Here is a 13311-nt window from a genome sequence, read left to right as displayed (position 1 = left end):
AACCCTGGCCAGTCCCTCTTATCACACCTTTATTCTTTACTAACTGGACTTTTGTAGTCCCATTAGTGACTCCGCTAAGGCCAGTCTTTATTATTTGAAATCTAAGGTCCCAGTGGTATTGCATCAGCCTTAAAACCCATCTGACTCCTGTGCAGTTGATGGGTCTTACGCGCTGTGTTGTCTTAGTCCGGAGCCATCCAGGTGTTAGATGAGCGCTTATTAATCTCAAGGGGTGTAGGGGGAAGTTAATGGATAAGGCTGCCCCCCACTCAATCACAACTAATCAAAATGTAGCCCTACCTCAAACAACAAAACATCCAGCTTCTGGACCAAAACAAGTGTAAACGATCACACTGTCTGTTTCTATACCCTGGGTGTGTATAATAACACTACTTCTCAGGTCAGGATGTCTCAATTAATAAACATCAAGTCAAAACAATGTAAAAACACAGGCCAACACTTACTGGGAACAGAAAAGTGTAGAGAATAGAGAGAGTGCCTCACGGTCGTAACACCCGAGGGGGTTGCCGGTTTAGCAATGCCCGGTATACCCACTTCTCATCATTGGTCACTCTCTCTAAGTGAAGATAGAACAGTGCACACAAACATATAAAGTGCACAAAGTGAGAATAGTAGTGAAGAACAGAGAGTAAATCTAGACAGTACTGTGAGACAACATGTATACATACAGATTAGTTAGATTAGTTGATGAGCGCTTGCCTAGCAAAATTTACACCACAGACTATTAAATTGTTGAATATACGAATTGAAAATGTCTGATAGTGCATAAAGACTCGCACAGACGGTGGGCTAGTCAGAAAATTATATAGAATTGCCCAACCACCATACAGACAGAAATGTAAAGGATGCCAGCAATGAGTGAACAGTAATATTGACTTTAAATATTTTCATAGAAAATTGAGAATAATAGTATTGCATAACTTTGGATAATAATAGTTCAGAATGACCCCCGCCCCCTGATCTAAACAGTGATTTTATGACCAGGCAAATAAAGATCTAATACTGATACAGAGCACGTCTTTAAAAATGGCATCCAGTGTGCACAGGTCCTCTAGTAGGGTCCAGCTCCAAAGGTGGGTGTGTGGAAGAGCGAGATGGAGAGCTCTAAATTCAAGACTAGGTAATATCGAAGTTTAACATGCAAACAAATATTTTCCATGATGACCTCAGGGATCCTGCAGAGAGAATGAGATCAGCAAACATACCCAATATAAGTTACTCCAGCTCCATGTTCTTATGGTGGTGATACATCATCGGATCGAACTACTTTCCGAGACGACACCCGAGGGGACCACACGAAAGACAAATCTGGCGAAGGTGAACACTTACATCACCTGTGCGGATGTGTATTTGACATTCTTTTTCGCTGGAATACATTCATCTCTCAAAAATTCGATCAATCTACCATATAACAAAAGGATAGTTGCCATCCCAGCATCTGGAGACTGGTGCCAACACAGTAGCTGGAGAAATTTGTTCCCACTAATAAAGTCCAGAATATTAAACAACATCTTATCCATTCGCCCTGAAGAAGTCCTTCGGACGAAACGCGTTGGCTACTTTGTGAAGATTGAAAATAAAGAAAGAAAAGAATACATAATGGCTTTCTGATATATATATATTTTTTTTTACCTCTTTGATATTACTCATTGTACATTATATGGTGTGCCGAACTATTTTTTGAATTGTGTACAGTGACTTCGCACTGATTCTGGAGGCCTAGGGGTATATGGCTTCAGGTTCTTGGCACCCCCAGATATAACGAGACCAAGATTCATTAGATTGAGTGCAGTTAAGTGTCTCACCCTATACCCTTGTTCTAGTGTTACAAACATCATCGGATCAAGGTGTTGGACCATTGTGAAAGTCCAAAGCACCCGGTGGAGAGAAATGTCCACATTATTCCTCGTTTTTTTATTGTCCAGTAGGAAGCTCACCAAATGGAAGCCATAATAATTTGGGTAGCAGTTCTTTTTATGATTGCTTGCAAGAATATATAATAGCAATTGGGATGTGATAGAAAATGGGATTAGAGACCTATATCCGGATGTTACACTATGCGTTTAAAAAATATATTTTTCATGTCTTGAATCGTGCAGTGGGTGAAGGTGATTACGCTCACAATAGCTCATGTTTTGGACTCAGTGCTGTAACCAGAAGTTGGAACACAGGTCTTAATTTTTCAGGTTTTACACTGCAATATCTCTGCCTAGTGGCTGGTAGGATAATAATACTCGTAGGATTTGTTACAGATCACTTCTTTCAAAGTTAATAGTTAAAAATTTTCCTCAGTTTATCTTCTCAGTGATTTGGCACAGTCATCCAACCCTTGCATTGGGCTAATTTTTCTTTAGTTCTGGAACATTATCTTTTTTCAGATCTTCTGGTTTGCTTAAAATATCTTTAGCAGTCCCTAGTAAATGCCTAGATAATCGAAAAATCGGTTTAGTAGTTGTAGCCGGGGGAGGGGGCTTGGGACGCTCTCGGTGGTGACAACAGGTGGCTCAACAGACACTTGACCAGTATATCTTTTTAAACTCGGTTTTATTTTTAAGGTGCGTCTTGTACGGAACGTTAGTCTCTCCCTCGCAAACTCTATTTTATCCGTGGTGGTGGTCTTCGGGGCACGCAGGGCAACAGGTATGGAAAGTCCCCAGGGTTCAGGTGGAGATGCAGGACGAGGGGTTTCTTCTTTAGAAGCAGCGTTGTGGATACTCCAGGCAAGGCACGGTCTCAGGCGTTACTTCCCCCGGTGCAGCCACATGGAAGAAAGAAGATGGACAGAGGGAGGCCGTTAGTCGAGTTATCCGACAAGCGTTTGCACCCAAGAGTTTCCCGTGGTTGTGAGGGACACCGGTGTATTTTACACACACGCTAGTGAGTTGGTGAACGTACTGGAGGGAAGAGTGAGGGATTGAGGGGTAGGTGCGGTACGGGTATAGGGTAGCGGGAAAAGAAAAAGGGAGGGAACGGGAAACACAGAGGTCAGATACACACAGGGAGCTTTGTACACTATTCACACGGGGCACTCTTCTCCCCACCCAAGCCGCCCAACGCTGCCGTACCTGGCTAAGCCACACTCCTCCCTCGGGAGCGTGGCACGGCGGAACACAGGGTCGTTGGCCTCCTGGCTTTCCCTCTTCTTCTCGCCTTCCGTTTTCTCCTTCGTCTTCTTCCTCCGTTCGGTGTTCCTCGCGTCCTCTGTCCCTCGGCTCGCCGATGACGTCACACGCCGCGTACAGGGCTTCCCCTGTTTTCACCCATCCAGGATTGTCGACGTCAGTGGTAGGCGGGTCCTCGTGGAAGTCATCATACGCCCACTTAAAGGGGGCTGTGGACGTTTCTTCGGTTTGATCCACGTCCCAGTCGTCCCTCGGAGTTGCAGTCTGCAGAGTAGAAGGGGCACAATCAGGCATCCACCAGTCCTCTCGGCAACCCGACCCGGCCCCGTTACAGTAGTTCTAAGCTTTCTTCGGTTCAAGACATTTGATGTGCTTGTGTACATTATGATCCAGTGATATCCATATTAAGGGGTCATCTGTCATGTGGCTTGTATTTTAACGCTACTTCCCACTGCTTTACAAGATTGTAACACGAATATTTCAGCTTTAATAATGTGGTATTTAACATATCTTGCTGAAATACTTTAAGCTATATCTTTGTTTATGAAATTGCAGCCAATTTGTTCAGTTTTAGAATGCCCAAACAGGAGATAAATTGTACTCCTCCTCCAAGGGGGGGAGCACAGAGTTCTGATGTTTCTGCTGCTTCTCTCCTTCAGTGTCTTCTGATTGAGGCAATCCATTAAATCAGATTGTCTTAGAGAAGGGGGGAACGTTTTTTGTACCTTTGTTTGGCAAAACTAGTTGTGGTAGCCTAGGTCCTCAAATGTTAAAACTTTTTCACCTATGCAGGTTTCTGACAAAAGTACTAAACAGACGTGAATTCCAATGTTTCTGTGCCTTGTACTTTTTATCATGACCTCTATTGTTCACTCTGTCACCTGTTTATGCTCTTGAGGTTGCCGTGCCAGCAGATTGAGAAATTTATTTTTTTAAGTTGTCCAGTAGAGCGATATTTTTTGTCCCTTAACAAATGTGAGCCCCGCCTCCCAGCTGAGACGCCCTCGCCCCTCCCCCTCCACTATCCATATATGACAGCAGTTCCCGCGCGCAGCGTTTACGCGCAGCGACCGCGCCCAATCCGCGCCGAAGGTGCGCCAAAGGTAAGCCCGTCTACGCCCGTCCGCGCCTGGACCGCGCCCAGCGCCAGACCCCCTGCCCCTCGCGCTGCCCAGCCCTCCCGCATTACCTACGATGCCGCCACCCTCCTAGCCCTTAACCCCGGTCGCGCCCCCAATTGCGTCCAAGCCGCACCTGGATACACCCATGGACCTTTCTCCTGCTACTCCTGCAAATTCAGCGGCACCGACAACATCTCCGCTACGACCACACCACAGATTCCCGACCCCAGCAACCTACAATGCTTCCTTCTCAACACCCGCTCAGTCCACAGACACGCCATTGACCTATGGAACCTACTAGACACCGTTTCTCCAGACGTCGCCTTCCTTACGGAAACATGGATGAATGCTTCCTCCGCACCAGACATCACCATTGCCATCCCTGAAGACTATAAGATCACTCGCAAAGACCGTACCAGCCACACAGGAGGAGGAATCGCTATCGTCCATAAGAAATCTATCCGCATCTCAACCAGCTCTGACACCAACCTCGCCAACTCCGAACACCTTCACTTCCAGATCCACGTCGACCCCAAAACCACACTCAGAGGCACCCTCCTCTACAGACCACCAGGACCCCGCGCAAAATTCAGTGAAGACATCACGGACTTCATCTCTCCACACGCGCTCCCCTCCAAAGACTACATCCTTCTGGGAGACCTCAACTTTCACCTTGAAAAGATCAACGACCACAACACCGCCACCCTCGTGGACAACCTCGCCAACCTCGGACTTAAACAACTAGTCACTTCCCCCACCCACATCGCAGGTCACACACTCGACCCCATCTTCTCTTCCAGCAATCATGTCTCCTTCAGCCACACTACGGATCTCCTATGGACCGACCACAGCTGCGTTCACTTCACCTACAACAAGCCGAAACCCATCGCCCACTCCCAACCTACCCTGCAAAGAAACTGGAACAAAATCACCACGGACCAAATCTCCGCATCGCTCCTTCGAATCTCCCCAGCCCTCTCTTCCAATGCCAACGAAGCCGCCTCCAACCTCACCCTATGGTTATCCAACACCGCCAACACCTTAGCACCACTGAAAAAACGTCAAAGCAAACCTGGCAGCAAGAAGGCCTCATGGTTCAACGATGATCTTACGAAATCCAAGAAACTATGCCGCTCCCTTGAAAGAGCCTGGAAAAAAGACCCAACCACCAGCTCCAAGGACGCCTTCAAAAGCGCCACCCGCACTCACCACCAACTGATCCGAAAAGCCAAGAAAACAGCATTCAAAGATCGACTTGACAACAACGCCCACAACAGCAAGGAACTTTTCAACATCGTCAAGGAATTTTCCAACCCCTCGGCCAACTCCAACGACATCACCCCCTCTCAAACCCTCTGCGACTCCCTAGCCTCTTTTTTCCACAACAAGATTGCAGACATCCACAATAGCTTTGACAACCAACCCGGAAAACAACCCACCCTACCATCTGCTGACCATCCTCCCCCCGTAAACACCCTCAACGCCTGGAACCCAATCTCCACTGAGGAAACCATCCGCCTGATGAATTCCATCCATTCTGGATCCCCCACAGACCCATGCCCTCACCACATCTTCAACAAAGCAGACTCCGTCATAGCACCGCACCTCCGAGACGTCATCAACTGCTCCTTCAACTCCGCTACCTTCCCAGAAGACTGGAAACACGCTGAACTCACCGCCCTTCTGAAAAAACCAACAGCAGACCCCACCGAACTCAAAAACTACCGCCCCATCTCACTTCTCCCATTCCCGGCCAAAGTCATCGAGAAAGCCGTCAACAACCAGCTCGCCGCCTTCCTCGAAGCCAACAAATCCCTCGACACCTCACAATCTGGCTTCCGAGCAAAACAGAGCACCGAGACCGCCCTCATCGCAGCAACAGACGACATTCGAACTCTACTGGACAATGGAGACACAGTCGCCCTCATCCTCCTCGACCTCTCTGCAGCATTCGACACAGTCTGCCACAGCACCCTCTTACAACGCCTCAATAACATCGGAATCCAAGGAAAAGCACTTGAATGGATCACCTCGTTCCTCACCGGAAGAACCCAGAGAGTCCGCCTTCCTCCATTCAAATCCGAGGCCTCTGAAGTCATCTGCGGCGTACCTCAAGGATCCTCACTCAGTCCCACCCTCTTCAACGTATACATGAGCCCCCTCGCGGCCATCGCCCGCCAACACAACCTCAACATCATCTCTTATGCGGACGACACTCAACTGATCCTTTCTCTCACCAAGGACCCCAACACCGCCAAAACTAACCTACACGAAGGAATGAAAGAAGTCGCCGAATGGATGAAACAGAGCCGTCTGAAACTGAACTCAGACAAAACAGAAGTCCTCATCTTAGGTACATCCCCCTCTGCTTGGGACGACTCCTGGTGGCCGGAAGCCCTCGGAAAAGCACCCACCCCGACAGACCACGCACGGAACCTTGGCGTCATCCTGGATTCTTCACTCTCAATGAACAGACAAGTCAGCGCCGTATCCTCTTCCTGCTTTAACATTCTTCGCATGCTCAGAAAAACTTTTCGCTGGATTCCCTCCGAAACAAGGAAAACAGTCACCCACGCTCTGGTCACGAGCCGACTGGACTACGGAAACCCCCTCTACGCAGGTACCACCGCTAAACTCCAGAAGAAACTCCAACGAATCCAAAACGCCTCAGCCAGGCTCATATTAGACATCCCACGCAACGAACACATCTCTGGCCACCTTAAAGACCTCCACTGGCTACCCGTCAATAAGAGGATCACTTTCCGATTGCTTACACATGCACACAAATCACTCTACGACACCGGACCAGATTGCCTCAACTCTCGACTGTCCTTCTACACCCCCTCCCGCCAACTGCGCTCTTCCAGCCAAGCCTTCGCCACTGTACCTCGCATCAACAAGACCACCATGGGAGGCAGATCCTTTTCATACCTGGCTGCTAAAACATGGAACTCACTCCCCGCTTACCTTCGCCTCACCCAGAACCACCTTGCGTTCAGAAAGCAGCTTAAAACATGGATATTTGACAAATAATCCTCCTCCCCTTCCTAAGCGCCTTGAAACCCTCTGGGTATGTAGTGCGCTATACAAATTTTATGACTTGACTTGACTTGAGCTCTTAAGTTTTTTTGTAAAACTTTAATTCCTTTAACAATGGTCAAATGTTGTGGGCATTACCTGCTCTCAGTCACTGCCCTGTCTTTGCTTGCTTAGTTACATATGTTGGTTTGAAAACTAGCACACTGGCTGAAGGGAAATGATTGCGCCTGCACAATTCTAAACAGTTATATCTTATTATGAACCTATTCTTGCATCGTTTGAGAGTTTTGATTTTGGTTTTGAGAACTTTAACACTGTCTGGTCGCAGCAATAGACCTCTCGAAATATTTACTAGAAAGCATGAGCAACAATATCTCTCATCCTACATGTCCAGTTCGGTAACTGCTAAATAAAATTAATGGAAAAATAGACAAATTAGGAATGATGAAGAAGAAGAAGAAGAGAGCAAAGACTTCATGACAAAATAAGATATTTATGTAGTAAAAGTCAAATAACTGCTGACCATGTACGCAGTCATCTCTGCTCAACATAATGTCAATATCCACCATTCTTTCAAATGTAAACATTGTATTTGGGGAAATACAGTATTCGTACAATCTCTTAATTCTGATTTTCCATCAACTTTGATCAAATACTGAAATAATTTAATTGCATGTTTTTAAAGACCCTTGCATCAATAATGAGAAATTATATACATTTAAAAAAAAAAAGCTATTTCTGGCTTATATTGTGAACGTGAAACCTGAACTCTTCTTGGACCCAGCTCCAGCTTCTGTTTTGTCATCTTTTGTTTCCTTCTCCACAGCTTGAGGACCACGACTATAAATATTTGGACCCCAAAGATATCCGCCTCCCTCCCCCGATGCCGCCCAGCGAGAGGTTGTTGGCTGCAGTAGAAGCCTTTTATAGCCCACCATCTCACGATCGTCCTAGGAATAGGTAGTTATACGTTTTCTTGTGCGCTCCGGTGTACAGCATGTACTCTATTGTTTACTAGTTTTAAGATACCTGCTGGCTTCTGCCCTCACGTTTCATGCCTTGGTGCCGTACCATGCACGCTCGAACTGTGCAACGATTTTTGGTGCTGTAAGCCCTATATCCCCATGCACTAATCAAAGACTACTTTTTCTGCCCTTTGTTGTAATTTGGCTCCACCTAGTTGTGATGCTCTTTAGCTGCTGCATTAGCTCGACTTATGGAAACGCTGGTGTGACTTCAACATTACCCACCAGTGAACTAAACCGGTTTCCTTCTCAAATAAAGCACCTCTTCATCCCAGCGACACAACTGTGATGTCTAGCACTATATTATCTTTCATTAAGTTAATACAGATTGTGCACTTTGTGGCAACGTCACAGCGTTGTAATTTTAATACAGATTGTGCAATTTGTGGCAACGTCACAGTGTTGTAATTTTGGGAGCACTGCTTTGTATTGTACTAAAGAGTTGTCCTGCTGCTCAGTTTAGTAAACCAGACTGAACTGCTTCAGGCATTTTAAAGATAGCAGGTATGTTTTGATGATCCTGTTTGACATGTCCATATAATATATGTTGCACAGCTGTTTGGTTACATGGCAGCAAGTTCAGTGAACTACCTGAAATGTTAAACCTTCTATAATATCAGAGAAAATATTTTCGTCATGAACGCCTCCAGGAGAATATATAAATATTTTGTTCATATCTTTTTATTAAGAGCAACCATTTTTAGAATTTTTCTTCTTGCAGTGAAGGGTGGGAGCAGAATGGGCTTTACGAATTCTTCAGAGCGAAGATGAGAGCAAGACGTCGGAGGGGGCAGGTGAAGAGAAACAGGTACAATTTAAGTACTATTCCTTTTACTACAGCCTAACTCGCAAGTTAAGACAGTCAACTTATTTAGGTTGCAATGTTGCCAAAGTTTCATCATCATCCTGTATTGTAAGTTTTCGTCTAATGCACTGAACTTTTTCTTCCTTGAATAAATCGCCAACATTTGCCACTCCATAATAACAGGAAGTAAGCCACAAGACAGAGGGACTGAGTTTCTAAATGGCTCCTCGATCTACCCCTGAGTGTGAATAATGTCTGGAGGTTTTGTGTAACCTTCCTTGTCTGCGCTGTGCTTCTTGTTGTAATATTGTAATATTGTGCCTTATCTGGGTGTTTTCTTGTCTAAGAGCACCATCCAGATCCCGTAGCCGGTCGAAGAGCAGAGGCCGCACTTCTTCACGATCCAGTTCAGGATCTTCCAAGTCGTCCGGCTCGTACTCCAGATCAAGGTCCCGGTCCCGTTCCCGTTCAAGGTCCTATTCCAGGTCTAGGTCCAGGTATGAGCGGCACGTTTTCTTCCATGTTGTAGTGAGCGATGTTGTGTATGGGCTCCGTGCAGTGAATGGATGGATGTGCGCTGGTGTGTTTTCCGATGTAATTTTTTTATAAACTGTTTTTATTATTATCCACTGGTACATATCTTACAGTTGAGTTTTTGTCAAACAATAAGGTCTTATACATATTTGATTATAGCGTTTTTCAGCATTACAACCATCATTATTGATTTTCATCACAATTTACAACGTTATTGATCACATTTTTCTGCCACCTTTTTCCTCGTTAACGGTCTTCCACTGAGGAGTCAATTGTAGGTACCGTGCATATCCCACCCCTGAAAGTGTTCCATTGTCCCCATAGCCGTTCCCATTTTTTGGGGCATCCTCTATGTAGGTAGACAGTTCTTTCTGCCATCATGGCCCTATCAAGATCATTTCACCATTCTGCCACAGTGTTGCGTGTCCCCCAGTGTCTGGCTATATTTCTTTTGATTAGCATCCTACCCAGTGTCTCCCATGTTTGGGCCGCTAAATTAAGGTCTGTTGATTCCATATATTCAGCAGGGAACGCTTGGGATCCAGTGGTACAGGGTTCCCGCTCACTCTTGTGATAGTGAACATCACTGATTCCCAGTATGTCACTATTTATGGGCATCTACATATCATGTGGAAAAATTTGCCTATGGCCCCGCATTTTCGAAAACATAGGTGGCGTTCAATCTTACCCATCTTATGTAGCGTGGCTCTAGTGTAATGGATCCTGTAAAGCAGAGGTCTTCAAACTTTTTGATGCCGAGACCCCCTTGTAAAACCTTTTTAGGCGTCAGGACCCCCTTCCGACAAAAGTTTCTACAAACTGGTACTCCTCATCATCAACTTTTGACAACCATAAATGCGCCTGTTAGACCTCATCACATCCCTCCATCATTCATCCACCCACACTTTCACACATCCATCCACCCTTTCATCCTTCCATCCATACATCCATCCTTTACCCATCCACCCTTCCTTCCATCCACCCATCATTCATCCACCCACCTTTTCACACATCCATCCATCATTCATCCCTGCAACCTTTTATCCATTCATACATCCATCCACCCTTTCATCTTTCCATCCTTCATCCACCCACCCTTTCATCCTCCCATCCATACATCCATCCTTCACCTATCCACCCTTTCATCCATCCACCCACCCTTTCATCCATCCATCTACCCATCATTCATCCCCCCTCCTTTTCACACATCCATCCATCATTCATCCATCCACCCTTTCATCCATCCATCCTTCATCTGTCCACCCTTTCATCCTTCCATCCATACATCCATCCTTTACCCATCCACCCTTCCTTCCATCCACCCATCATTCATCCACCCACCTTTTCACACATCCATCCATCATTCATCCCTGCAACCTTTTATCCATTCATACATCCATCCACCCTTTCATCTTTCCATCCTTCATCCACCCACCCTTTCATCCTCCCATCCATACATCCATCCTTCACCTATCCACCCTTTCATCCATCCACCCACCCTTTCATCCATCCATCTACCCATCATTCATCCCCCCTCCTTTTCACACATCCATCCATCATTCATCCATCCACCCTTTCATCCATCCATCCTTCATCTGTCCACCCTTTCATTCTTGCATCCATACATCCATCATTCATCCATCCACTCATCATTCATCCACCCACCTTTTCACACATCCATCCATACATCCATCATCCATTCACCCATCCTTTACCCATCCACCCTTCCTTCCACCCACCTTTTCACACATCCATCATTCATCCATGCAACCTTTTATCCATTCATACATCCATCCACCCTTTCATCCTCCCATCCATCCATCATCCAGCCACCCTTTCATCCTCCCATCCATCCTTCATCCATCCACCCTTTCATCCTCCCATACATTCCCCCACCCTTTCATCCATTCACCCATCATTCATCCCCCACCTTTAACACATCCATCATTCATCCATGCAGCCTTTTATCCATCCATACATCCATCCACCCTTTCATCCTCCCATCCATACATACATCCATCCATCATCCATCCACCCTTTCATCCTCCCATCCATACATACATCCTTCACCTATCCACCCTTTCATCCATCCATCCACCCACCCTTTCATCCATCCATCTACCCATCATTCATCCCCCCACCTTTTCACACATCCATCCATCCATCATTCATCCATCCACCCTTTCATCCATCCACCCTTTCATCCATCCTTCATCTGTCCACCCTTTCATTCTTCCATCCATACATCTATCCTTCATCAATCTATCCTTTCATCCTTCCATCCATACATCCATCATTCATCAATACATCCACTCATCATTCATCCACCCACATTTTCACACATCCATACATCCATACATCCATCATCCATCCATTCACCCATCCATTCACCCATCCTTTACCCATCCACCCTTCCTTCCATCCACCCACCTTTTCACACATCCATCATTCATCCATGCAACATTTTATCCATCCATCCATCCATCCACCCTTTCATCCTCCCATCCACACATCCATCCACCCTTTCATCCATACATCTACCCACCCTTTCATTCATCCACCCATCATTCATCCCCCACCTTTTAACACATCCATCCATGCATCATTCATCCATGCAGCCTTTTATCCATCCATACATCCATCCACCCTTTCATCCTCCCATCCACCCTTTCATCCTCCTATCCATACATCCATCCTTCATCCATCCACCCTTTCATCCTCTTCCATACATACATCCATCCTTCATCCATCCAACCTTTCACCCTCCCATCCATACATCCATCCACCCTTTCATCCTTCCATCCATCTACCCTTTCATCCATCCACCCTTTCATCCATCCACCCTTTCATCCATCCACCCTTTCATCCATCCACCCTTTCATCCATCCACCCTTTCATCCATCCACCCTTTCATCCATCCACCCTTTCATCCATCCACCCTTTGATCCATCCACCCTTTGATCCATCCACCCTTTGATCCATCCACCCTTTGATCCATCCACCCTTTGATCCATCCACCCTTTGATCCATCCACCCTTTGATCCATCCACCCTTTGATCCATCCACCCTTTGATCCATCCACCCTTTGATCCATCCACCCTTTGATCCATCCACCCTTTGATCCATCCACCCTTTGATCCATCCACCCTTTGATCCATCCACCCTTTGATCCATCCACCCTTTGATCCATCCACCCTTTGATCCATCCACCCTTTGATCCATCCACCCTTTGATCCATCCACCCTTTGATCCATCCACCCTTTGATCCATCCACCCTTTGATCCATCCACCCTTTGATCCATCCACCCTTTGATCCATCCACCCTTTGATCCATCCACCCTTTGATCCATCCACCCTTTGATCCATCCACCCTTTGATCCATCCACCCTTTGATCCATCCACCCTTTGATCCATCCACCCTTTGATCCATCCACCCTTTGATCCATCCACCCTTTGATCCATCCACCCTTTGATCCATCCACCCTTTGATCCATCCACCCTTTGATCCATCCACCCTTTGATCCATCCACCCTTTGATCCATCCACCCTTTGATCCATCCACCCTTTGATCCATCCACCCTTTCATCCATCCATTTACCCATCATTCATCCATTTACCCATCATTCATCCACCCATCTACCCAT

General features: G+C 46.3%; 1 protein-coding gene across 7 annotated transcripts in view; it reads left to right on the top strand.

Annotated features, from left to right (window-relative positions):
- The window catches only part of CHERP (calcium homeostasis endoplasmic reticulum protein), a 138802-nt gene that overhangs the window by 81675 nt on the left and 43816 nt on the right, over nucleotides 1–13311 (top strand). For all 7 annotated transcript variants that reach the window (XM_086946929.1, XM_086946930.1, XM_086946928.1 and 4 more), the window contains 3 exons: nucleotides 8130–8263; nucleotides 9050–9136; nucleotides 9481–9630. In XM_086946929.1, coding sequence (XP_086803055.1) covers nucleotides 8130–8263; nucleotides 9050–9136; nucleotides 9481–9630 — 371 coding nt within the window. The remainder of the gene's footprint in view (nucleotides 1–8129; nucleotides 8264–9049; nucleotides 9137–9480; nucleotides 9631–13311) is intronic.

This window comes from Lissotriton vulgaris, chromosome 12 (assembly GCF_964263255.1).
Source record: "Lissotriton vulgaris chromosome 12, aLisVul1.2, whole genome shotgun sequence".
NCBI lineage: Eukaryota > Metazoa > Chordata > Amphibia > Caudata > Salamandridae > Lissotriton > Lissotriton vulgaris.
This window is presented reverse-complemented; position numbering and strand designations above follow the sequence as displayed.